The sequence below is a fragment of the Propithecus coquereli genome, unplaced genomic scaffold (assembly GCF_000956105.1).
Source record: "Propithecus coquereli isolate 6110/MARCELLA unplaced genomic scaffold, Pcoq_1.0 Scaffold59, whole genome shotgun sequence".
NCBI lineage: Eukaryota > Metazoa > Chordata > Mammalia > Primates > Indriidae > Propithecus > Propithecus coquereli.
In genome coordinates this window covers 1242492-1268857 of record NW_012151840.1, presented here as the reverse complement: position 1 = coordinate 1268857, position 26366 = coordinate 1242492, and the positions used below count along the sequence as shown (strand labels likewise).

Below are 26366 nucleotides of genomic sequence, written 5' to 3'. Positions count from 1 at the left end.
CACCACCAAGGAGTCCCACTCCCGCCCCTTCAGCCTGTTCCCCTCGGAGCCCTGCGACACTGCGGACACTCCTTTCCAGCCTGCCCAGCCCCTGGCCCTCAGCCCCCACCCTCTCTCTGGACAGCATCCATGTCCGGCCCCTGCCTGAGGATCTCCCCCACTCACGCCATTTTCCCGACATGGTGCTTAGAGAATTTCACAAAAAGGGGCCGAGGAGCCTGGAACCCTGGCATCTTGTCAAGCTCTGACCCCGAGTTGCCTGTCAGTCTTTCTTTATCTTAGAGGCAGAACAGGTGCTTGGAGAACTCCAAGTCCCTGGTGTGGGAAGAAGATGGGGTTAGACGTCACAGGATAAAAGGTGGGTAGGGGCAGGGTGGACGCATCGCCTCACTCACACCCATCTCTGCCCTAGCGCTCTGTGCCCAGGAATGTGTCCATGGCCGCTGTGTAGCACCCAATCAGTGCCAATGTGTGCCGGGCTGGCGGGGTGATGACTGCTCCAGTGGTGAGTGGCTGGTGACTCCAGGGAGTGGCCTCTTGTGCCTTTAGGGACACAGAACCCTGAGGCACACCCTGCCTACCAGGGCACAAGTGCTTAGGACCCCAGGGCAGTGACCACCAGAGCCCCATTGCAGCTGGCTGTGTTTTCTGGAGATGGGGAAGAGAGAATGGGTGTGTGGGCGCTGAGAGACAGAGACAGGAACTAACTGGGGTCTGGGGAGGGGCTAGACCCCTGGTGACCCCCTTCCACCCTCTTTATCCCACAGACTGTGCCCCAGGAGTGTGGGGGCCACAGTGTGACAAGCCCTGCAGCTGCGGCAACAGCAGCACTTGTGATCCCAAGACTGGGGTATGTTCTTGCCCCTCTGGCCTGCAGCCCCCGCACTGCCTTCAGCCCTGCAGCCCTGGCCACTATGGCCCTGCCTGCCAGTTCAGCTGCCAGTGCCACGGGGCACCCTGTGATCCCCAGACTGGAGCCTGCTTCTGCCCCCCAGAGAGAACTGGGCCCAGGTGCGTAATGCAGAGAACAACACACTAATGAGGCTGCAGACACAGGGCCACACAGACATACGTGGGGAAATGAGGTGACTCGGACAGGGTCCCAAACATGGGGATGGTGTCTAGAGGCCAAGATCCTAGTCTGGGCTCCACCACTCTCCAGTGGAGTGACCTCGAGCAAATCAGTGACTCTTCATGAGCTTGTTTCCTGTCTGTAAAACGGGAATAGTGCTGTCTGCCTAGAAGGGTCGCTGTGAAGATAACATGAGATAGCATGTGTGTGAAAGCATGTTGTAAGGTGAGGCTGAGACAAAGGCCCAGAGAACCCTGTTGCAGGGCAGGATGTGGGGGGAGCTGGGGCGTCACAGGAGGGAGAAGGTGAACCTCGGTGGAAATCAGGGTCAGGCTTCAAGGAGGAGCTCCCAGAGTTGAGCCCTCTGGAAAAAGGGACAGTAGGCACAGGACAGTAGGCACAGGTGTTCCCCCCGAGGGAACAGTCTGAGCACAGGGGAGGAGGTGGAGCCCAGGGGCATGAGAAGCAGACACGCCACCAGTGGCTCTTTGCTCTCCCCCACCTGCTGGTGCTGGGGTGTCCCTGCATGTCCGGTCCTGGAAGCCTTTGCTTTCTGACTCCTGAAGTCCCCAGCAGGGAAGGGCAGGTGTAAATCACTAAGTCCTGAGGTCATGGGCCACCCTCGGAGGCTAGGGGCTGGGGGGAGGTGGGTATTACTTGTTCACACACTGACCTCACCCGCTCTGTCCAGCAGCTGTGATGTGTCCTGTCTCCAGGGCACTGCTGGCTTCTGCCCCAGCACTGATCCTTGCCAAAACGGAGGTGTCTTCCAGGCCCCCCAGGGCCCCTGCAGCTGCCCACCTGGCTGGATGGTATGAAGGGGGGTCTGGGGACATGGGGTGTGAGTCTAAGAATTCTGTGGATGGTTCTAAACAGGGCTCCAAAGACGATGTGTGTGGAGGGGGTAGGTTCTGTGGGTACGGGGGTGTCAAGGGGTCCTGTGGTCATGGGGAGGAGCCGGGGCGCCTGGGGCTCTGTCAGCCTCTCACTCCCACAGGGCGCCATCTGCTCCCTGCCCTGCCCAGAGGGCTTCCACGGACCCAACTGCTCCCAGGAATGTCGCTGCCACAACGGTGGCCTCTGCGACCGATTCACTGGGCAGTGCCGCTGCGCCCCGGGCTACACCGGGGATCGGTGAGTGGCGGTGGCGCGGGCAGGATCGGTGGGAGGCGGGCCGGAGGAGGTGGCGCGCCGCCGGACTCACTCAGCGAGGCGCCCAGGTGCCGCGAGGAGTGCCCGGTGGGCCGCTTCGGGCAGGACTGTGCGGAGACGTGCGACTGCGCCCCCGGCGCCCGCTGCTTCCCGGCCAACGGCGCGTGTCTGTGCGAACACGGCTTCACCGGGGACCGCTGCGCCGAGCGCCTCTGCCCGGACGGCCTCTACGGCCTCGGCTGCCAGGCGTCCTGCACCTGCGACCCGGAGCGCAGCCTCAGGTGGGCCTCGGGACACGTGGTCAAGGGTTCAGGAGGCCAGTGGGAGCGGTCTTGGGGGCTGAAGCCGCCAGAGTCACGAAAAGCGGCAGGGGCATATCCAAGCGCCCTCATAAGAGAAAAGGGAGGGGCCTAAGGGGCGGGGAGGGGCCCGCGGTACTGGCACTTGCCCCAGCCTGGCTTTCGGAATAGCGCGGCGCCTCGTTGGTGGCCCCCTCACTCGGGCGATGCCCCGGCTCCCACCAAGCTGAGGGGTCAGGGAGGCCGGCCTGCGGGGCCCCAGCTCAGACCGCGCCGCGCCCCCGACTCCGCCTGCAGCTGCCACCCGATGAACGGGGAGTGCTCGTGCCTGCCGGGCTGGGCTGGCCTCCACTGCAACGAGAGCTGCCCGCAGGACACGCACGGGCCGGGGTGCCAGGAGCACTGTCTCTGCCTGCACGGTGGCGTCTGCCAGGCCGACAGCGGCCTCTGCCGGTGCGCGCCCGGCTACACGGTGAGGCGCGCCCCGCTGCGAGGAAGCGCGGGCGGCGGGGCTGCGGGAGGAGGGCTGCGGGGCGGGGGAGAGGCCGAGGAGCGGACCCACCTCTCTCACTGTTCCACCCACCTCCTTTCAGGGCCCTCACTGCGAGAGCCTCTGTCCCCCGGACACTTACGGTGTCAACTGTTCCGCACGCTGCTCATGCGAAAACGCCATCGCCTGCTCACCCATCGACGGCGGGTGCATCTGCAAGGAAGGTGAGAGCACGGAGTCTCCCGGGGAGGAGTTTGGTGGGGCGGGGCCACGGGAAGAAGGGTGGGTCCAAGGCTACGGGCAGGCCAAGGGCAGGGGAGAGGCTGCAGGGTAAGGGCGGAGCTTAGTGGGCAGCAGCTGGACTGTGGGAAAGTATCCAGGCTATTTCCTTCCTGGAATGTCCGCTTTGCTTTTCTTCAACTACAAAAACCCTACTTGTCCTTAAAGGCCCAGGCCAGAAGGCACCTCCTCAGTGAACATTCCTCACCCTCAGTCATACAGAAACACACAATGGCAGCACCAGGAAGGGCCTCTGAGATCTAGTAGGGGTGGCACGTTGGCAACCTTTGGGCTGAATTATGATACAGTTGTGGTTTGTTTGGCTGGCTGCCTGTGAAATTTAACAAACCTCCAGTCTCCAGTCCCCACTACTCTCTATTGTCTTACATATGATCTGGATAACCCATTTAGTTACCTGATGGGGTCTCTGTTAGCATTTGGGTTTGCTGCCAACCCCCTTCATTTTTCAGAAGAGGCAGCCAAGACCCAGAATGGGGCGGTGCTTCACCGGAAGGCATTTAGCCTTCTGCCCACATCTAGTAGTTTATAAGCTCTTCTCTTGTATGATGCCATGAGCACCCCGACTCCCACCTGCAGCTTATAGCACAGCCAGTACCCGGTGTGTACTCACTCGGGAGGGGAGCTGGGTCCCTATACCTACCTATGAGGCCCCTCTTCCAGGTTGGCAGCGTGGTAACTGCTCTGTGCCCTGCCCGCCTGGAACCTGGGGCTTTGGTTGCAATGCCAGCTGCCAGTGTGCCCATGAGGCAGTCTGTAGCCCCCAAACTGGAACCTGTACCTGCACCCCTGGGTGGCATGGGGCCCACTGCCAGCTGCCCTGCCCGGTGAGTGTTTGACAGCCTCTCTGCCTGGGGGAGGGGAGGGTATGGCATCCCCCAGCTTATCGGCCTACCCTGCTCTCCACTCCCTCTCCAAGAAGGGGCAGTTTGGTGAAGGTTGTGCCAGTCGCTGTGACTGTGACCACTCTGATGACTGTGACCCTGTTCATGGACACTGCCAGTGCCAGGCTGGCTGGATGGGTGAGCATTCTAGGGCTGCAGGCCTACTGTGGAGTTGGGAGACGCATCCCATAGGAAATGTGTACAAAAGAGCTCCCATGGAACAAGAGGGGAGCCAGGCCAGGCACACCCTACTGCTGTCTCCCACAGGTACCCGCTGCCACTTGCCCTGCCCTGAGGGCTTCTGGGGAGCTAACTGCAGCAATACCTGCACCTGCAAGAATGGGGGCACCTGCCTCCCCGAGAATGGCAACTGCGTGTGTGCACCTGGATTCCGAGGCCCCTCCTGCCAGCGACGTGAGGCTCTCTGCTGCCCGCCCACTGCCTGCCCATAGTAGGGTGCAGTGCAGTGGCAGATGCCAGAAGTCCCCTCTCTACAGCCCTGGTCTCTTCCCCTGACCCCAATCTTCAGGGCAGTTACTACAGTGTGAAGTGGGGGGAGACGGCAGGGGCAAGAGCCGATTGAGGGTTGGCCACTGTCCCAATCGTCACACACCCCTTTCCCCCAGCTTGTCAGCCCGGCCGCTATGGCAAACGCTGTGTGCCCTGCAAGTGTGCCAACCACTCCTCCTGCCACCCCTCGGATGGGACCTGCTACTGCCTGGCTGGCTGGACAGGCGCTGACTGCTCCCAACGTACGTGGTGGCTTATGTGTCTGAGCATGTGCATGCCGAGAGGGTGGGCTGAGGACGAGAGGTCTCTGTTCCCCGTTCTCTTGGGTCTGAAAGCCTCTGGACCCACTTTGATTCAGTTGTTTATGTAACCAATATAAACAGATATTTACTGGGCGCCACCTACATGCTGGGCACTGCTCTAGGTGCTGAGGATGCAGCAATTAACAGGTCAAGAGAAAAATTCCCTGCGAAGAGCAGTATTTTTATGGGGGGGAGGGAGACTCATAAGCTCGGTTTTGAACACCTTCTTTTTTTTTCTTTTGAATTTTTTCAATATTTATTTATTTATTTAGTGGGCCTCTTTCCCACAAAAATATATGAGGAAGATCATGGAAAAGATTAGTCCAAAAAAGCAAGTAAAACAAAATTTGAAAAGGGGAAATGAGTGGTTGTTACTATGAAATAGGCTGGGTTTAAGCTTACCAGCAGGCGGGGCAAAAAGGGAAGTGATCTTAGTGAAGAGCTTTTCCATACTGTTTGGCAACAACTGCTATTAGATTATTTGCTAGTATCAGACACACAAAAGTACTGCCTTAGAAACATTAACTTCTCTCTTACATTAAAAAAAAGAAAAAGTCCAGAGCTAAGCGTGCGGGGTAATTTGGGAGCCTGTGATTGGCACCAGATGCGGTATTCTGAAACGGCCATTAGACAGCCCAGTGCAGATGTCGAGTAGGTAGATGGGCAGGTGGGTCTGGAGTTCACAGGAGAGAGGGGCATTTGTGAGTCATTGGTGTGTAGATATCTTCAAAGCTTGGTGTCCCCAGGGAGACCAAAGTGATGATGGGGGCTGAGAGTTCATCTGGGAGTGGCTGGCTCTGCCCCACCAGACAGGCCCCTTGTCTCCTGTAGCATGCCCCTCAGGACACTGGGGAGTCAACTGCGCCCAGACCTGCCAATGTCACCGTGGTGGGACCTGCCACCCCCAGGATGGGACCTGTGTCTGCCCCCCAGGCTGGACTGGACACCGCTGCTTGGAAGGTACTGACAGAAAGAGAACTCCATGCCCCTGCCCCCAGCTTAGCTCTTGCCCAAAGAGGACTGCAGTTTCCTGGCCCTTCTGAGCCCCGTTTGCCTCCTTGGCTGTCTCCCCAGGCTGCCCTCCAGGGGTGTTTGGTGCCAACTGCTCCCAGTCATGCCAGTGTGGTGCTGGAGAAAGGTGCCACCCAGAGACCGGGGCCTGTGTGTGTCCCCCAGGGCACAGTGGTGCGCCTTGCAGGATTGGTGAGTTCTTAGTTCCTTCCTCCCCGACTCATACCCTTTGTCCCCAGGGTATGAGGACCTAGGTCCCTCTTATCATCCTTGCCTCCCTACTGGCCACCTCTCCTGTGCACACACCCAAGCTCACCAGCTGAGCCACGACGCCATTCTGAGTGACCACCCTATCCCACATAGGAAGCCAGGAGCCCTTCACCATGATGCCTACCTCTCCAGTGGCCTATAACTCGCTGGGTGCGGTGATTGGCATTGCGGTACTGGGATCCCTCGTGGTGGCCCTGGTGGCACTGTTCATTGGCTACCGCCATTGGCAAAAAGGCAAGGAGCACCAACACCTGGCAGTGGCCTACAGCAGTGGGCGACTGGATGGCTCTGAGTACGTCATGCCAGGTGAGCTGGCCTGGGCGTGGGGCACAGATGAGTGGCTGGCTCATAGGCACAAGGGCAGATGGGTGCTGGGCATGACCTCCTGGGAACATGGGAAGTGGGGAGGAGAAAGGAGGGGCGGTCAGGGAGCCACATTACTCATCTCCTGGGACAGGACCCCTCTCTTGGGCCCCTGGCCCATCTCTGAGCTCACCCTGTGCCTGTGTCTGTTGTGCAGATGTCCCTCCAAGCTACAGTCACTACTACTCCAACCCCAGCTACCACACCCTGTCACAGTGCTCCCCGAACCCCCCGCCCCCTAACAAGGTCAGTGCTGGGGTGGGGGGATGCGCCGCAGAGGGATGGGTACAGACCCAGTCCTCTGGAAAGCCCTGTCCTCGCATGTGGCTCTCCCTGTTGTACCGTCCCCTATCAGGTTCCAGGCAGTCAGCTCTTTGCCAGCCTCCAGGTCCCTGAGCGGCCAGGTGGAGCCCACGGGCACGATAACCACGCCACCCTGCCTGCTGACTGGAAGCACCGCCGGGACCCCCCCCTGGGGTCTCTGGATAGGGGTAGGTTCCTGGAGGCCAGGTCCTCCGGGGAGGTGGGTCTGTGCAGCCCCACCTCCTCCATCTCAGTGTGCGTGTCTGAACACATGGGCCCTAAGCCCCCCTAAGCCCACGTCTAGAGGACGTGGGAGCCTGGGGAGGGGACCAGAGAGCTGATTGCCAGTCTCCTCCTCCTCCTCAGGTGGCAGTCGCCTGGACAGAAGCTACAGCTACAGCCACAGCAACAGTAATGGCCCAGGCTCATTCTATAACAAAGGTGCGAGCACAGGGCAATGAGGGAGGTGCTGAGCTGGGGTTGGGGAGCCAGTGCCTCCGTCGAGCCCAACTTCTTTCCTCCATCCTCAGGACCCATCTCTGAAGAGGGGCTGGGGGCCAGCGTGGCTTCCCTGAGCAGTGAGAACCCCTACGCCACCATCCGGGATCTGCCTGGCCTGCCAGGGGGCCCCCGGGAGAGCAGCTATGTGGAGATGAAAGGCCCTCCCTCGGGATCTCCCCGCAGGCAGCGGGACAGCCAGAGGCGGTGGCAGCCCCAGCCACAGAGAGACAGTGGCACCTACGAGCAGCCCAGCCCCCTGATGCACGGTGAGCCCTCTCCACCGGCAGGGCTAGAGAGAATGGGGGCGAGGGAGGTAGAAGGAACGAAGGGACAGCTGGAGAGAATAAGGAGGCAGCATGATGTGTCAGCAAGAGCGAGGGCTTTGGGGCCAGATTTACAAGTCACGGGGCCTCTCAGAGCCTGTTTCCATGTCTGTGGGATACAGTGGTGCCCCTACCTCGCGGGGCTGAGGATTTGAAATGAGGGCTTGCATAGCACCTGAGTGGGGGAGTTGGTACCCAGAAAAGTGAGGAACCAGGCAGGTGACAAAGTGTCCTTATATCCTGTGAGGTGGGCAGGCTGAAGTGGCTTCCCCCACCGGCAGCTGAGGAAGTGAGAGGCTTTTGCTCAGAGCCGCGCAGCCAGTGGGGGTGAACCGCCTACGTCCAGGCCCCATCCCCTTCTCTTTGGGCTGAAGAGGCTGGAGAGGGGAGAAGACTGGAGGGAGGGGAAGGATCCACTCCCCCTCACCTTGTCCCCTCTGTCTCCAGACCGAGACTCTGTGGGCTCGCAGCTCCCGCTGCCTCCGGGCCTGCCCCCTGGCCACTATGACTCACCCAAGAACAGCCACATCCCTGGACACTATGACTTGCCTCCAGTGCGGCACCCCCCATCACCCCCACTTCGACGCCAGGACCGTTGAGGGGCCAAGATGGTGTGGCAGAGGCCAGCACACCTGGCCCTTGCTGCCAAAGGCTGGGGACAGAGCCTGGTGTGCCCTGCTAGGAGCAGGGAGCGGACCGGCAGGCCGTGAACATGGACACATTTAAGCGAGGAACTGAATGGGGAGATGGGAGCCTGGCTCCCAGGTGTCATCATGGGAGACGCTGGTCAGCAGGATGCCTGGTTCCCTTCTGTCAACCCGCTGCTCCCCAAGGGCTCCAGGGCCCTGTGTACATAAACTGGTGGGTTGGATGTTGCTGGATAACTCTGATCTCAGATTGATTTAAAAAATGTGTACTGGGTACCTTTTCTGTGCATGCCTGAGCTGAGAGCCGTGTGTGTGTGTGTGTGCACATGTGTGTGTTTTAATCACACTGACCTCCAGATCCTTCTGTCTGCCACGCTGCCTCCTGCCACAGGGACTTGCACAGCTAGAGTGCTCTTCCTTCCCCACTCACCTGTGGAGGCTGGCTTGTCCTTCACGTCTCCTCCTCAAGGAGCACGCCACCTACATACCTCTTTCATAGCACTCATCACAGCTGTGTTCACCCACCAGGAACCTGGAGAAGGCCTACAGGGTGCTGGGCACCTCTCTAACGTGTGTTACTTCTTCATGTGATTATTTGGTTACTCTCTGCCTCCCCCACTAGACTGTAAGCTCCCTGAAGGTAGGACTCCTATGTTTATGTCAATATTGGCTCCCTCTGGCACATAGTAGGTACTCAATAAATGCTCCCCAAAAGGCTAAGTGGCTGAGTGAATTAAAGTACCAGTTACACTGTGGTAAGTGCTAAGAGAGATGGTTAAACCGTGTGCTGTGGGAGTTAAGAGGCTGGAGGTTTTCCCAAAGGGTGGCATTTCCATAGGTGGACAATACAGAGGCTCAAAGGTGGGAAGGTGCCAGGGGCAGGAGTGGGGCAGGGATGGAGCTAAGTGGGGTGCGGAGGCTGGAGACAGGAAGGATGGCAGGAGAAGGTATACAGGCATACCTTGTTTTATTGCGCTTCGCTTTATTGCACCCCATTGTGCTTTGTAGATATTGCATTTTTTTTAGAAATTGAAGGTTTCCGGCAACACTGCTCCGAGCAAGTCCATTGGCACCATTTTCCCAATAGGATGTGCTCACTTGTCTCTGTGTTACATCTTGGTAATTGTTGCAATATTTCAAACTTTTTCATCATTATTATATCTGTTACGGTGATCTGTGATCGGTGATCTTTGATATCACTATTGTTATTGTTTTGGGGGCCGTGAATTGTGCCCATATAACACAGCAAACTGAATCAATAAATGTCGTGTGCGTTCTGGCTGCTCCACCGACCAGGTGTTCCCCCATCTCTCTCCCTCTCCTTGGGCCTCCCTGTTTCCTGAAACACAACAATATTGAAATTAGGCCAATTAATAAACATACCATGGCCTCTAAGTATTCAAATGAAAGCAAGAGTCACCTGTCTCTCAGTGTAAATCGAAAGCTAGAAATGATTAAACCAAGACAGGTTGAAAGCTAGGCCTCTCCCACCAGTTAGCCAAGTTGTAAATGCAAAGGAAAAGTTCTTAAAGGAAATTAAAAGTACTACTCCAGTGAACACAAGAATGATAAGAAAGCAAAACAGCCTTATTGCTGATACGGAGAAAGTTCTAGTGGTCTGGATAGAAGATCAAAACAGCTACAACATTCCATTAAAAGCCAAAACCTAATCTAGATCAAGACCCTAATGCTCTTCAATTCTATGAAAGCTGAGAGAGCTGAGGTAGCAGAAGAGAAGTTCTAAGCTAGCAGAGCTTCGTTCATGAGATTTAAGGTTTGTTTGTGAGGTTAAGGAAAGAATAGGTTCATGATGAAGGAAAGAACTTAAGGTTTAAGTTCACCCAAGAGCTCTGATGGTGATGGACAAGGAGATTAATGTTATTTTCATGCCGGCTAACACAACATCCATTCCACTGTCCATGGATCAAGGAGTAATTTCTGACTTTCAAGTCTTATCTAAGTGATCCAGAAGATCTAGCTAGGATACTTGATGAAGGTAGCTATACTAAACAACAGATTTTCAGTGTAGACAAAACAGCGTATCCTGGAAGAAGAAGCTATCTAGGACTTCCATAGGTAGAGAGGAGAAGTCAACGTCTGGCTTCAAAGGATGGGCTGACTCTCTTGTTAGGGGCTAATGCAGCTGGTGACTTTAAGTTGAAGTCAGTGCTCATTTACCATTCCCCAAATCCTAGGGCCCTTATGAATTTTGCCAAATCTACTCTGCCTGTGCTCTGTAAATGGAACAACGAAACCTGGATGACAGCACATCTGTTTACAGCATGGTTTCCTGAATATTTTAAGCCCATCGTTGAGACCTCTTGTTCAGAAAAAAAGATTTCTTCCAAAATGTTACTGCTCATTGACGATGCACCTGGTCATCCAAGGGCTCTAATGGACATGTACAAGATCAATGTTGTTTTCATGCCTGCTCTCACAACACCTATTCCAAAGCCCATGTATCAAAGAGTAATTTCAACTTTCAAGTCTTATTATTTAAGAAATACATTTTGTAAGGCTATAGCTGCCATAGACTGTGATTCCTCTGATGGATCTGGGCCAAACAGATTGAAAACCTGGAAAGAATTTACCATTTCGATGTCATTAAGAATATTTGTGATTCATCGAAGGTCAATATATTCACATTAATAGGTGTTTGGAAGAAGTTGATTCCAACCCTCATGGATGACTTTGAGAGGTTCAGGACTTCGGTGGAGGAAGTAACTGCAGGTGTGGTGAAATAGCAAGAAAACTAGAATTAAAAGTGAAGCCTGAAGATTTGACTGAATTGCTGCAATCTCATGATAAAACTTGAGTGGATGAGGAGTTGCTTCTTATGGGATGAGCAAAGAAAGTGGTTTTTTTTTTTAATGATGAATATGTTTATTACCTTGATTGTGTTGATGGTCTCACAGATATGTGCATATGTTAAAATCCATCAAATTGAGTACATTAAATATGTACAGTTTTTCTTTTTTTTTATTTCAGGGTATTATGAGGGTACAAACATTATGGTTACACTTTATATCTTTGCCTCACCCAAGCGAGGGTTAAAGGCATGCCCTTCTCCCCTACAATGCTCCCTGTGTCCTTTAGTTGCAGGTTTACCCCTCTATCCCCCTAGTCCCTGGAGAGTATTACTGCCATGTGATCACCCTAGTGTTGATCAGTTAGTATCAATTTGATGGTGAGTACAGGTGGAGCCCATTCTTCCGATCTTGTGGTGCCTCACTTTGGATAATGGGCTTAAGTTTAATCCAGGAAAGTATAAGAGGTTCTAGATCACTGTCATTTCTTATGATTAATATTCCGTTGTGTACATATACCAAATTTTAATAATCCACTCATAGATTGATGGGCACTTGTGTTGTTTCCACATCCTTGCAATAGTGAATTGTGCTGCCATAAACATTTGGGTGCAAATGTCTTTATCACAGAATGTTTTTTGCTCTTTTGGGTAGATGCCTAATAGTGCTATTGCTGGATCGAAAAGTATTTCTATTTTTAGCTTTTTGAGGAATCTCCAAATTCTTTTCCACAGAGGTTGCACTAATTTGCAGTCCCACCAGCAGTGTAAGAGTGTTCCTGTCTCTCCATATCCTCGCCAGCATTTGTTGTTTTTGGGTTTTTTGATAGAGGCCAATCTCACTGGGGTTAGGTGATATCTCATTGTGGTTTTGATTTGCATTTCTCTAATGATTAGAGATGTTGAGCATTTTTTTATATGTTTGCTGGCCATTATTCTGTCTTCTTTAGAAAGTGGTTTCTTGAGATGGAATCTACTCCTGGTGAAGATATTGTGAACGTTTTTAAAATGACAAGAAAGGATTTAGAATATAAACAGTTGATAAAACAGCGGCAGGGTTTGAGAGATCGTCTCCAATTTTGAAAGAAGTTCTAGTGTGGGTAAATGTTATCAAACTGTACCATATACTACAGAGAAATCTTCTGTGAAAGGAAGAGTCAATCAATATGCAGACTTCGTTGTTGTCTTATTTTAAGAAATTGCTACAGCCACCCCAATCTTCGGCAACCACCCTGATCAGTCAGCAGCCGCCAACATCGAGGCAAGACCCTCCACCAGCAAAAAGATTATGGCTTGATAAAGTCTCAAATGATCACTAGCATTTTTAGCAAGAAAGTATTTTTAAATTAAGGTATGTACTTTTTAAAATACATAATGCTATTGCTCACTTAATAGACCACAATATAGTGTAAGCATAACTTTTCTATGCACTGGAAAACCCCAAAATATTGTGTGACTCACTTTCTAGCGATATTCACTTTATTGCAGTGGTCTGGAACCCAACAGCAACATCTCGGAGGTATGCCTTTACTCAAATGAGGCCCAGCAGGGCCGAACTGTCCCGGTCTAGCGTAGTAGTCAGGTGATGACTTTGAATCCTAGATTTGTAGGAGTGTGACTCGCCTAATCGACTCGTTAACGTATTAACTGAGTCCACAGAGCTCCAGAAAACTAAATAGATGGGGTTGAGAATAGAACCTAGCACCACATCAACTGGGGGTCTCTCTAGGCCCCTTCCGCCAGGTGCTCTCTCTTTCCAGGATAGGTGGGTGTGCCCTGGGGAGTGGGCCTACCCCCAGCTGGACTCTCCCTTCCTAGTGTCCTCCAACTGCCGCGATCCCTACCGTGCTCAGCCCGCCGCTCTCTCCCGGGTTCAATTCCGGGGTGACTTTGGATTGCCCCGCGCTCGCCCTATCTCCGCCCCGTCCTCTCTCGGCCCATCTGGGATTCACTCGTTTCCCTCCGCCATGGCCGGGTTCAGGGCTTGCGCCGCCCTAGCCCACCTCCCTTAGCGCACGCTGGGTCCCCAGGGCTCACCTGCCCCTGTGCCCTTGGGCCGCCCTAGCCCCGCCCCCCGCCCGGGCCTGGCTGGCTCCTCCCCGCGCCCTGCTCCGGCCCTGCGACGCCCCCTGTCGGCCCCGCGTGCGCTCTGCGGTTGCCCCTTTCCCGCGGTCCCGCGCACCGTGCGCGGTTGTCTTGGAGAGGGACGCGTAGGCGACGCCGCTGCCGGCTGGTGGGATCCGGTCGGTGGACACGGAATAGAGACCCGTGATTCAGCCACCCCTGGTGAGCCCCACAGAGTCCGGTCCTTCCATCCCGCCCCTACGAGGGTCCCAGAGGCGCTGAGGACAGAACCAGCATGCCGAGCGAGCCGAGCGCACCGGGGGCCTCACCGAGGGCCCCGCGTCCAGGGACTCAGAAGTCGTCCGGCCCGGTGACCAAAAAGGGAGAGCGTGCAGCCAAGGAGAAGCCGGCGACAGCCCTGCCGCCTGTAGGCGAGGAGGAGCCCAAGAACCCTGGTACGCTGGCGGCGGGGTTGGGGGATCGGCCCCCAGACTGCGGCTCCGCGCGTTCCCACTCTGCTACTCGCTGCTCGAGGGCTATGGCTTCAGCCAGGTTGAGTTCCTGAATCTCGGCTTGGTAGATGTTTGAACCCGCACTGTGGTTTGGGATGCTGATAAACAACATATGATAAGATGTGCAAGAGAGGAAGGCCCAGGGGGCGATGGAGGACAGAGGGGGGCTGCTAGGCGGTGCCTTTGAGCAGAGTTTTTATAGATGTTCATTCATTTATTCAACAATTACTTTTTGAATGCCTGCTCTGCAGCCAGGTATGGTACAGAAGATAACAAGATGGACACAGTCCTGCCCTCATGGAATTTACATTTGCTTTGGGAAAAGAAAACAATTAGAATGTATTAGTGGGGGTGTGGTTCTTTTTTTTGCAAGTGATAGAACTCCAACTCAAACTAATTAAGCACGAAGGAGAATTAATTGGTAGATTTCTTGATACAAATCTGCCAGCTTTGCCATCACTGAGGGACAGGAACTTGCTCTCCCTGGAATTGAGGTAAAACAACCTGGGAAAAGGCTCTAATTGTCCCGCCTTGGCCAGGTGCCATCTCCTTGTCAGTGCTGGTGTTGGGGGTGGGGCGGGGAAGAATTATGAGAGCTGGAGAAAGAGCATCTTCTGGAAGAGAAGACAAGACAGTATAGAATCCTTTATGACTCTAGTTCATATGCTTACGTGCGCGCGCGCACACATACACACTATTATAGCTGCTGTATGGAAAATGGAGTGGAAGGGGGAGAGAATGGAGGCAGAGAGATTTCAACAGCCTAGTCCAGAAACAGTGGTAGCTGGGATAGGGCAGTGAGGGTGGAGAAGGGTGGAGGGGTTAGGCTCCTCGGAGAAACATTTCGGAGGCAGAATTAATAAGAATTGGTGAAGGACTGGACAGGGTGGGGAGTGAGGGACATAGCAAGAATGCTTCTGAGGTTTCTGGACTGGGCGCTGGGTGGGCGGAGGTGCCCTTCATGGAGATGGGAAAGCCTGAAGGAGGGGCTTGTAAGGGAGGACCTCCAGGGGGCGATGCCAGCTGGGCAGCTGGACACCTGGACACCTGGGTCTGGAATGCTGAAGAGAGCTTAGGGGTGGAGATACGACTTTGAGAGCTGCTGCTGTTCTGACATAGTTAAACCCTGGGAATGAAAGAGATCCTCTAAGCAGGGAGGGAGTGTAACTAGAGAAAAGAGGGTTCAGGACCCAGCCCCTTAGAGGCAGTAGAGGAGGAGGAGCTGGCAGGGAAGTCTGAGCAGCCTCAACAAAGAGGTAGGAGAGAATAAGAGTGGCGACTGCACAGGGACCCCGGGTAGGGCAACATGGAGGTCATGGTGGCTTTAGCAGGTGCCACTGTGTACTGTGGCAGGGACAAATATTGGGTAGAGAGTGATGGCTGATGTAGGAAGGTGTATAGGTTTAGAGGAAATCCTGTCTGACGGCTTCTGTTTCTCAAGAAGCTCCGAGGCGAGGTCGTTAGTGGGCAGGAGGAACTGCTAGCTAAAGCGCATAGAGTCCATTTCCACCATCGTATACCGTTCTGTGGGACGGTGCTCATGTAGAGCAGTGCTTCTCAAGGTGCTGTCCTTGGACCAGCAGCTTTGGCATCATCTATGAACTTGTTAGAAATGCAAATCCATGGGCCCCACCCAGCCTACGGAATCAGAATCTCTGGGGATGAGGCCCAGGACATTGTTTTAACAGGCTTTCCAGGTGATTCTTAAGGGTGTCAAAGTTTGAGAATCTCTGTTCTTGAGAAAGGGAGGGGTGAGTGCAGCAGGAAGGGTGAGGGGCTCTCCCAGCAGAGGGAACAGCCTGGGGAAGCCAGGAGGTGTTTCAGGAGCCAGCCGTGTAAGAGGGTTACTCCAGCCTCCCTGTGCTCTCTCTTACCTGCTCAGTCCATCAAGCCGTGTGCCTGGGTTCCTGCTGATGGCTGGACACATGAGAAATGCGTGCCTCTCACCCTTTCCCAGGAACCCTCAAACCTCTCTGCGTCCTGCCCCTACACGTGGCTGAGCAGAGGTCCCTCCACACCCTCAGGGCCGGCTCCCTCCTGCTCAGCCACAGGAGTCCTTCCCGGCACAGCTCCTGCAGCACCTGCTGCCTGTGGCCTGGGTGGTGTTGCTGCGGGGTTCCGGGGTGTCCTGCACTTGGCAGGGACTCCCCATCCCATCTCTAGGAACCACTTCTTCCTGGGATGCCCATGAGAGAAGCTGGGTAGAGCAGGGGTCTCCTGGAGACTCAGATATCGGGTTTGCATAGCCTGCAAGATGGGACGTGGTGGGCATGTCTGAATTACTATAACTTGAATGAGTTAATATTTCTAAAGCGTTGAAAACAGCGCTGGTCACTAGGACGTGCTATATAGGTGCTTGTTAAGAAAGCCTGCTGCTCTGCTGGACTTGGGTGTATGTGGAGGGGAGAGGGTGGGGGTGGAGAGGAACTCACATCAGGCCTGAGCTGCTTTCTCTGAGGGACCCTGAGCAGTCCCAGCAGGGAAAGGGAACAGGGGAGGACGCTGGCCTGGGGACGCCCTGCGGAAGGCAGAGGCTCCGCGGTGGAAGCGGTCTTGACCCCTGGCGTGGGTTGGCAGTCAGCACATAAAAGAGGCATCCCCTTTCTCCCAGCTTTTGCTTTGCCACTGTTTCCTCGAAGTGTTTTCAGCGTCAGTCTTTACATTGCATTTGACATTTTTCAATGGCCGTAAAGACGGCGGTCTTCGAGGGGTTGGGGGCCCGCTGTCTCTGGCGCCCTCTCGCGGCGGCCGTGGGCTCAAACCCCTGGCAAGGCGCGGCCGCTCCTCACCCTCCTCACCCCCCGCAGAGGAGTACCAGTGCTCGGGGGTCCTCGAGACCGACTTCGCCGAGCTCTGCACGCGGTCGGGCTACACGGACTTCCCCAAAGTTGTCACCAGGCCCCGCCCCCACCCGACCTTCGTCCCCTCCGCCTCCATGTCAGAAAAGCCCGCCCTAGGTGAGTGACAGTGGGGCCCCGGCAGTGCCTGCCAGGGCCACCTCGTCCATCCCCAGCCTCCCTTCGCAAGGTGGGCCGAATGGCGGGGACGCAGGGCAGTGCGTGTGTGAGCGAGCGGGAGGGATTCGGGAGGGCCTGTGGAGAGGTGGGGGTCTTCTGTCTTCCTTTCCAAAGCCAAGCAGAGTTGGGCCTGGCCCGAGAAGCAGCGCCCACGCTTGCGGTGTATCCAATCCCACCTGGGGCCCGGGGCGGTGGCTCCGTCCCCTCCCTTCTCACCCCTGCCTTCCAGACGATCAGCGGCTGTCGGGGTCCTGCAGCCTCAACAGCCTGGAGAGCAAATACGTGTTCTTCCGGCCCACCATCCAGGTGGAGCTGGAGCAGGAGGACAAGTCGGTGAAGGAAATCTACATCCGCGGTGAGCCCCGCTCCACGGCGCCCCGCCCCCCGCGCGCCCTCCCAGGCCTGAGGGCTTCCTTCTCTTCCCCCGTCTGGCGCAGGTTGGAAGGTGGAGGATCGGATTCTGGGTATCTTCTCTAAATGTCTGCCCTCCCTCAGCCAGCTGCAGGCCATCAAGTGAGCGGCACGGGGGCGTGGGCGGAAGGCCAGCGTGGGGGATGGGGCTCCTGTGGCTTGGGAGAGAGAACAGAAGGGGCACTGAGGACCCTGGCGACTGTGGGAGGTGGGGCGCAGCTGGGGAGGACAGTGTGGGGTGGGGGCGTTTCCAGTAGGAGACGCTGCAGCTCTGCGTTTCTGTACTCCCCTCGCAACGCCAGCTTGTGGAAGGTGGGGCTGACTGATAAGACTCTGACCACCTTCGTCGCCCTCCTGCCTCTCTGCTCATCCACGCTCAGGTCAGCAGAGGGGGAGGCCCCAGTGCCTGGGCAGCCTGGCTGGGTGGGTGGTCAGAAGCGGGGGAGCAGTTTAAGAACAGAAGTGGCAAGTGCCAGCTTCTGTGGGCCTGAGCTGGCATCCCTGTGGAAACACAAGCAAGCGGTGTCTATTGGATCATGAAGTTCCCATTAGACCAGAAGCTGGGTCCCCTTTTTCGGCCCACATCAGAGCCCAAAGAGCCCAACCTTTGAGGCTCATCCCCTCTCCTCTGCATCAGTCCCGTTACCATCCATTCCCTCCCGAAGGTTCTCTCTCTTCTTGCTGGGTGCCTGGGGCCCTGGCACTGTAGTAGAGGCTGGCAGCACATACTCACTTCTTGCCCTCTTACCTTCCTTCACTAGCAGTCCAGCGAAGGAAGAGAGAAGGACTTAGGAATAGATACTGCAGGGCAGAGTGGGGACTGGTGGGGGAGGAATGGTTCATGGGAGAGGGGACGGGGGAGAGAAGAGTGCCACCCCACTTAATGCGTGTGGAGCAGGAAGACCTGGAAGACTGCCTGGAGGAAGTGGTGCTGAGCTGAGCCTTGAAGGAAGGCTGGGACCAGGCCAGGCAGGGAATTGGGCAAGGGCATTCTTGTACAGGAGGGTGCAGGGGCAAGGTGTGGTTTGGTATATACAGGCTAAAGCTTATTTGCCGGCCTGCCCCTTGGCTAGGCTCCCACAACATCCTTGACTTTTCTTGCTTCACAGAAGGTACCCCTCAGTGCTACTCCTTGAGGGCAGGGACTGTGTCTTCTCCAGTTGGGAGTCTCCAGCATTCTGTATAGAACACCATGGAACACACATTTTATCCCATCATAGCAATTAGAAACGGTTTAGCTAACAGAAAAATAACTTTATGAACTCATCTTGTAAATAATATGTAAAAATAAGCCATAAAAATAAGGCGAATGTAATCAAAATCAAGCAGTTTTTTTTTTGAGACAGAGTCTCGCTTTTTTGCCCAGGCTGGGGTGCTGTGCCACAATCATAGCTCACTGTAGCCTTGAACTCCTGGGCTCAAGCAATCCTCCTGCCTCAGCCTCCTGGAGTAGCCGGGACTCCAGGCACGTGCCACCACACCTGGCTAATTTTAAAACATTTTTTGTACAGACCAGGTCTTGCTATGTTTCCCATGCTGGTCTCAAACTCCCGGCCTCAAGTGATCCTCCCACCTTGGCGTCCCGAAGTGCTGGCATTACAGGTGTGAGCCACCAGGCCTGGCCTAATGTAATCCAGTTTACATGAAAGATCAGGCAGCCTGAAAGGTCGAACACAAATGATAAATTATAGGAGAAAGTTTTTAAATAGAGAAATTTCTAGCCATTAATTTAATTTTTGCTGTGACTTAGAAAAAGACCTCCATTCTCACAGCACTGTTAGAGAAGCCACTGCCTTGTGGAAGGGGTCATGTAGTAGTTATCTATTGCTGTGAAGCAAATTAACCCCAAGATTTAGTGGCTTAAGACAATAAACATATATTATCTCATAGTTTTTGTGAGACAGCCTGGATGTAGGTTAGCCAGGTGCTTGGCTCAGGGTCTGTTCTGAGGTTGCTCTAAAGCTTTTGACTGGGGCTGCTGCTGGCATCTCAGAGATCAGCTGGGGCAACAGGTCTGCTTCCAAGCTCACTCGTACGGCTGACCCTGGGCTTCTCCACAGGCTGGCTGAGTGTCCTTACAGCAGGGCAGCTGGCCATCTGAGAGAGTGCCAGAGAGCACCCAGATGGAAGCCACAGTATTTGTAGCCTAAACGTGAAAGTGACATCCCATCATTTTGGCTATATTCTGTTCATTAGAAGTGAGTTACAGCAGGGCACAGTGGCTCACACCTGTAATCCTAATACCGCGGGAGGCCGAGGCAGGTGGATCGCTTGAGGGCAGGAGTTCAAGACCAGCCTGAGCAACATAGAAACCCCATCTCTACAAAAAAAAAAAAATTAGCCTCCCATCTATTTGGGAGGCTGAGGCAGGAGGATCGCTTGAGCCCAGAAGTCTATGATGATGCCACTGCACTCTAGCCCAGGCAACAGAGCAAGACCCTGTCTTCTGCGCACCCCCCCCTGCACCAGAAGTGAGTGACTAGGTGCAGCCTACACTCAAAGGGAGGGGGCTATACAAGGGTGTGAATACCAGCAGGTGGGGATCATTGAAAGCCATCTTAGAGACCACCTTTCCACAGGTCACTCGCTGACTTGGCAAGTGGCCCTTTCACAAGGCCACATCTCTGGATTTTTAGTCTGGGGAATTGTCACATATATTTCCTATATTGGGGGCCATCCTTTGTTTTCTAGCTGCTCCCCAGAGACCCACACTTCTCTCTGTCCCCATCCCTTACCCGGCCTCAGTGGTACCTCCTGGTTCTCAGGTCTCCTCCACCCTTAGGAAGGTGTCTCTGGAGGGGAACCCACTGCCGGAGCAGTCATATCACAAGTTCATGGCATTGGACACGTGAGACTCCTTTCCCTCACCCCTCTTTGCTGGGCCTGTCCCCATCCCAAGCCATCTGTAGTCCTCACCCTTCCTTGTCCCTCTAGCATCTCTGCAGGGGCCCTCGATGCCTGTCCCTACACCCTCAGACCAGATGGCCCCTCTCAGGGGTCTCCCAGATTCCGGCGATCGCCCCGTACCTGTACTTCCGATGACCCTGGTTCTCTCTCCCGCTGCCCCAGGATCGCGCATTTGTCTCTGCGGAACAACAACATCAACGACTACGGCGCGAAGCTCCTGGGCCAGGCGCTATCCACGCTGCACAGTTGCAACCGGACCCTTGTCTCGCTCAACCTGGGCTTCAACCACATCGGGGACAAGGGCGCCGGCTACATCGCGGACGTGCGTGAGCGGCGGGGAGGGACCTACCCCGCGCGGCTAGGCCCGGCCCGCTCACGCGCCCCTCCCCGCCTCCTCAGGGCTTGCGGCTGAACCGATCCCTGCTCTGGCTGTCCCTGGCCCACAACCGCATCCAGGACAATGGCGCCTTGAAGCTGGCCGAGGTGGGTGTGCCGAATGGACCGGGCCGGGGAGACGACCCTGTCTCCCCCGGCGTCTGACGGCGAGGTGCGGGCCTCACCCCAGGTCCTGCGCCCCTTCCAGCTGACGCACACCGAGGTGGTGGAGCGCCGGCGCCTCCTGCTGGAGAAGGGGACGCAGGAGCGACTGCGATCGGTGAGGAGACACCCGCCCCGACCTCCTCCCACCCCTAGAGCTTGCTTCCCAGGTCTGCTGCTTTTCAGCAAAGTGGCCATGCCGTCTCATCTCCATCCTCCTTCCCTCGGTCTCGACCGTCTTCCTCTCTGACTCCTGCGCAGATCTAACAAACGTTTGCCGAGCCTCCCGCTGGGTGGGCTCTAACTGCAGAACCACCCCGTGGGCAGTAGAGTGTATTGGTTAAGAGAAAAGACACCAGATTTAGGCCACCTGGTCTTGGAATCTGCCTCATCCATATACCAGCTTGTGACCTTGGCATCTTACTTAACCTCTCCCTCTGTGCCTCAGTTTCCTCATCTGTCAATGGGGATAATTACACCTACCTCAAAGGATTGTTGAGAGGTTTAACTGATTTCATTCATGTAATGCATTTAGAACAGTGCTTGGCACTTAGCTCATTAAGAGTTAGCTACTATTTTTCCTCCAATATGGGAGTCTGAGGCCCCCATCCCACCCGCTGTTCATGCCCACCCTGTTCTCTCTACTGGTTCTTCCCAACAGCAACCCACCACAGAGGAGCCCATACAGATTATCTTAGCGTTTAGGTAGGGCAGTGGGTGGGGAGGGTGCTGCCGCCCCCGAACCCCCATGGAGGACAGGGCCCTGGCTTCCTCCTCCATCCGCTTCCATTTGTGAGCACAGCCCTCTTCCTCTCGACACACGGACTCCAAAGCGGAACGTGAGAAGAGCCAGGCGACGGGGCTCAGCAGTATCGCGTTGGCAGACAAGATGGACAAGATGCAGACGATGAAAATCCCTAAGGGCCTGGGCAAGAAAAAGGACAAACCGGGGGTAGGTGTGCTGTGGGAAGAGCCCTGGGCACTGGGCGGATGGAGCGGGAGCTCCGTGGTGTGCAGATGGCGGTGGAGAGGAGGCCGCCCGGAGGGTCCCAACCCCCGCCTTCCCACACCTGCTCCCCTGCCCCTAGGGAGGGAGGACTTTCATCTCTCTTCTCACACCCCCCACAGGAAGTGGTCAAGAAAGTGGAGAAATCAGGGTCTGGGCAGTTGCCCACACAAGGAACCCCTAAGAAAGAAGACACCACAAAGGCAGGCAAGGGGAGTAAGTGTTGGCACCTTTGTGTGGAGGGAAGAGGCAGGATGCAGGAGGCTGCTTTGGGCCTGGACGTGCCTGCCTGGAGCTAGTCTTGCAGTGTCCCTCTGGGTCTTACTTCCTTCTCACAGCGAGCTGATGTGGAAAGCCCTACCCAGCCTGGACATCCTGACCCGCCACTCTCCACGTCCCCTTTCTTGGGGCTGGACCCTTGTGGCCCAGTCCTCAGACGAGAAACACTGTGGCTTAGCTGCCCCTCACCCCCGGCGTTTCTATTACACCCAAACTCAGAGCTCTCAGTCCGGGGAGTCTCTTTGCCTCCCTGGCCCGCTCTCTCTGGGGACCCTGAGTGGTAGCAGAAGTGTGCACTGTGCATTCTGGTCTTCTGGCCCTAGAGGTAACCATCCCTGAGCAGAAGCCAACCAAGGGAAAGGGGACCAAGACCGGGAGCAAAGAGAAGCGCAGCATTCTCCCGGAGTCGGAGGTAAGCTGCCCAGAGAAGTGGAGGTGGGGGCACGTCCCTGGTGTTCCAGGCTTGCCCAGGAGCTCTCAGCCCAGTTCCTCCTGGAGTGAGGTCTCCAGCCCTGTACTGTGGCAGCAGCCACTTACCTTAAAATGTTGTCCTCCATTCCTGTCTCAGCCACACCTGAAACCCCCTCCCATCCAACCTGGGCTTGCGGTGACAATAATGGGGCTCAGTGCCCCTTCTCCTCCGCCCACGCCATTCTGACTTGGACAGGCCCCTCTACTTCTCCTCTGCTATTGTCTATTAGTAGCCTACATTTGGATCCACTGTCTCAACTCAGGCTACGTCCCCAGAGGCCATCAGCTCATCATCAGCACCCCCGTCATTTGCTCGTACAGTTGCACAGGAACAAAGTATGTTCTCTTTTGCCCATCGGCCGCTCCCCAAGGCAGGCAGGGCATTTTCATAGTCATGGCGCCTTCTTCAAGCCTTTCTCCTCTGCCTCTTGGGTCCTTCCTTTCCCCTTCCAACTTGGACCAACTTGCTCCTTATTTCAGAGATCTCCCTGGGTTACCTCCAGCACACCGCACCCCTCTAGTTGTCAGCTGCCTAAGGGCCTGTCTTTGTCCTTATATTTTGTTTCCTCCATCAGATGGACCCCCTCCTCCCCAGGAATCCTCTCTGGCACTCAAGACAAGATCTTACAAAAGAGAAAGTTCCCATGGGGGGGGGGGTTGCCTTTCAAGTCCCGCTTTTGTTTCTGCGTCCTGATTAGGCTATTTCTCACTAGCATGGGCAATTTCTTTTCACCTTGTCTTCAGTGTCACCTTCCTCCAGTCCACTCCCATTGCCCTGGGTGCTCTGAATGCAACATACTCTCCACACCTCCAGACCCTTTGCACTTGCCACCTTCTTTGCCCACTTTCCTCCTCACCTTCACCTGCCAACATCCCTGCACGTTCACATTTCAGCTCAGGCCACTTCTTCCTCGAGACCGTTTCTGGCTCCCCACACTGGGCTACCTGTCTCCCCTCTGTGCTTCCACAGTGCTCTGAGCCGCCTCCTCTCAGGTGTCGCACTGTACTGCGTTACTCTCTCACTCTCTGGCTCCCCCACACGAAGGAGCTTCTTGAGGATATGGGCTTATTTATCTCTGTATCCCCAGCACCTAGGACAAAGCCTGGACTATAGTCGGCACTCAAAACATGTATGTTGCATGAATGCATGGCCTGTTGATCAGCTCCCCTCCCCTCTGCTGCAATTAGTGTTCTGCTTTAGCAGCTGGTTGCTGAAGCTACTGAGGTGGTCAACCCTCTCCTGGAGCCTGTGGAGCACCGAGACGGGAAAGTTTTCATGCCTGGAAACAAGGTCCTTTTGCACCTCAACCTCCTCCGTATGTCTGCCTGCCTCCCCTGCCCTCCTACCACAAGGCTACCTGGGCCGCATCCTGCCATGAGGGTGCCCATGGAGACCTGGTCCTCCCGTCGTTGGGCGCCATGCTGTCAGAGGCCCTCTAGCATGGGGCCTGGGGGTGAGGGGAAGTGCTGATGAGTCATGAGGGGTTAGAGAGAAAGATGGTGGGCGGGTGGAGGATGGAAAGTGTGAGGGGAAGTCAGAGGAGTAAAGGAAGGTGGTCCTGGGCCAGCGGGTTTGGAGCTGGGGGGCTGGAGGAGCCAGGCTGCTCAGGGTGTCCGGGGAGGTGTCAGGTGTGATGAGGCTGGTGGTGTAAGAGGCCACCCCCATCTGCATCTTCCACCAGGTAACAGCATCACAGAGGTGGGGCTGGAGGGCTTCCTCGCTGCAGTGAAGTACCAGGTGCAGTTCTCCAAGGCCAAGAGTGCATCCAAGGGCCCAGTGGGGCTACTGTGGCTGTCCCTGGCGGTGAGTCCCCATCTTTCTTTCCTGCTTCCGCCGCTGCTGCAGGCAACTTCTGTCTCCGTTTCCAAGGAAAGTCTGTAGTTTCCCTGATTCTTTTTATGATAACATAACCTCCATTCCTCTTACAAGATCAGCAGTCTTAATCACTCTGCCTTTTTTCCATGTCCCCAGCCCCTGCCCCACTCTGTCCTAAGATGGTTCTTTTTTTATTCCTAGGGGACTAGTCTTTCCTAGTCAGCTGCCAGCCTTCCTTTTCCTTTCAGAAAAACTGCTTCGCCTCGCAATGTCCTGCGTACACCATGATCCAGGAGCTGATGCTGCCAAGGGACCCCATCAAGGCCAAGCTCAGGGAGGAGGAGGCCATGGCTGTCTCCACCTAGACCCCTCCCATCTGCTTCCCTGAGACTCTGGGCCACAAAACCTGTCCCTGTGGGCTGACCTCCCTGGGGAGGTCAGACTAATAACAGTCTATTGCTATACTTTTCCTTGCGGTTGTCTGAAAACTCTCTTCCAGAACTACTTAGAACATTTGGACTCTGAGTCTGTTCATGTTATACGGCCAGAAATGGCAGACAAGGATGGTCTGAATCTCTTTACAGTTCTGCTGGGGATGATCTCAGCCCCTCTGGCATCAGCCAGCCAGGGGCATTGCGCTTTTGGCTCCTGAGGGCTAGTTCTTGCTTAGGCAAGAGTCTGAGTTCCCCAGGGGATACGTGCTATGCCAAGGTTTGCATTCAGAAAGGCTTGGATTGGGATTATAACTGACACACACAAACTGTGGGAGGGGAGGTAGGAGGAGTAGGTAGGGCAGAGGAATCGAGCACAGGCTCAATTCTCCATTTCCCCTTCCCTCAAATTCTGCTTCTCCCTATCTGGCTGACCCTGGTTTGGTGTGGAGGAGAGGTGAGGGCCGACTTAAGAAAGAGCACAAAGGCTTGGCAGGCGTCTACGTAGAAAAGGCGAAGCATTAAACTTGAACCATAACGACACTGCCTGCAGAAGTTGGCAATGTGAAACCAGGGACAGCCAGACGTGACGGTGCTGTCTCCACTGAGGTAAGCTGGGAGTGCCCGGAGAGCACAGGACTGGCTCCCGGGGAGCCTACTTGCAGCCTACAGGGCACGTCCAGACAAGGTGCACATCACTAGGGACCAGTCCTCACCTTGAGCGGATCTAAGCCGTTCCACGTTCCCTAGCCCCCACCTCCCTCGTTCCTTTCCCCGGCTCTCCCTTGTCCTGCCTGCGCTTTGTGTGTGGCTCCGCTGCTCTCATGGGCCTCCCGTCTGCCTCCTTGTGGTCTGACTGCCTCGGCCGCCTCTGCAGCCAGCTGCTGAGCTTCTCTGGGGGAAATCCGTCATTTCTTTGAATTCCCAACATACAACAACACAGTTGTCCCTGCCCACGTCCTCTAAAGCTTCGGTGAGCCCTCACAGCCCTCGTCCTTACCCCGACACTCCATCTCAAATGATGTCGTGTCAATCCTGACGCCCAATAAACTCACGAGGGCAGAGCTTAGTGTCATGACACGAGGAGTGAGACTATGAGATATCTGGGGCTGCAAGAAAATTTGTAGCTTAATCCAACACCACCGAAGGCCAAGAGACACAGGTGGTATGGATGGTTGCAGTCCTGGGATGGGCTGATCTGCAGGAGGATGTGGAGGGACAGTGAGCAACTGGCCAGGCCTGAGACGATCCTGTCCTTTAGGTTTTGCCTTTAGAGTCCCGAGGCTCACTGAGGGCGGCTCATGAGAGGTGTTGGTTCCGGGTCCACTGCTCTTTTGTACATACATGTGCATGTGGGTTGACACTGAGTTCAGTGTCTTCTCGGGTCTTCTCGGTGGGGGCTACAGAGCTTCGTGTGCCCAGCCACCTAGTTCAGTGAGCACACATCTGAAGCCTTGGGAGAGAACACAGCAAGACCTGGGTCTGGGGGTCTGAGGTAATATCCCAACATCCTAACTAGTCTCACAGGGAACAACCACAACATCTTTTATCACAGTGGTTCCAAGAATCACGCATACACCACCACAATTGAAGAATATTTAACTTTTCTTAAAAAAAAAAAATCTTAACCATGAAAGGAAGAAAATAAAAGAGTATACATTATCTTAACAGCAAAACAGTCATTT

General features: G+C 55.1%; 2 protein-coding genes across 2 annotated transcripts in view; both read left to right on the top strand.

Annotated features, from left to right (window-relative positions):
• Positions 1–9688, top strand: part of PEAR1 (platelet endothelial aggregation receptor 1) — a 12351-nt gene extending 2663 nt beyond the window's left edge. Inside the window, exons 4-22 of the mRNA XM_012658702.1 lie at positions 413–505; positions 768–1011; positions 1767–1884; positions 2070–2206; positions 2293–2505; positions 2821–2995; positions 3117–3237; positions 3974–4137; positions 4230–4332; positions 4462–4608; positions 4821–4946; positions 5838–5966; positions 6081–6209; positions 6381–6593; positions 6808–6896; positions 7006–7141; positions 7320–7394; positions 7484–7720; positions 8225–9688. Of these exons, the coding sequence (XP_012514156.1) occupies positions 413–505; positions 768–1011; positions 1767–1884; positions 2070–2206; positions 2293–2505; positions 2821–2995; positions 3117–3237; positions 3974–4137; positions 4230–4332; positions 4462–4608; positions 4821–4946; positions 5838–5966; positions 6081–6209; positions 6381–6593; positions 6808–6896; positions 7006–7141; positions 7320–7394; positions 7484–7720; positions 8225–8376 (2801 nt within the window). The 3' untranslated portion in view covers positions 8377–9688. The remainder of the gene's footprint in view (positions 1–412; positions 506–767; positions 1012–1766; positions 1885–2069; positions 2207–2292; positions 2506–2820; positions 2996–3116; positions 3238–3973; positions 4138–4229; positions 4333–4461; positions 4609–4820; positions 4947–5837; positions 5967–6080; positions 6210–6380; positions 6594–6807; positions 6897–7005; positions 7142–7319; positions 7395–7483; positions 7721–8224) is intronic.
• Positions 9689–13420: 3732 nt separating this feature from the next.
• Positions 13421–24719, top strand: LRRC71 (leucine rich repeat containing 71). The gene is made up of 15 exons (XM_012658610.1): positions 13421–13749; positions 16614–16763; positions 17053–17178; positions 17261–17336; positions 17537–17614; positions 20017–20082; positions 20304–20463; positions 20541–20624; positions 20707–20796; positions 21481–21630; positions 21807–21900; positions 22287–22375; positions 23639–23750; positions 24117–24238; positions 24499–24719. The coding sequence occupies exons 1-15, from the start codon at positions 13590–13592 to the stop codon at positions 24613–24615; spliced, it is 1674 nt and encodes a 557-aa protein (XP_012514064.1). The 5' UTR covers positions 13421–13589; the 3' UTR covers positions 24616–24719.
• The last annotated feature ends 1647 nt before the right edge of the window (positions 24720–26366 follow it).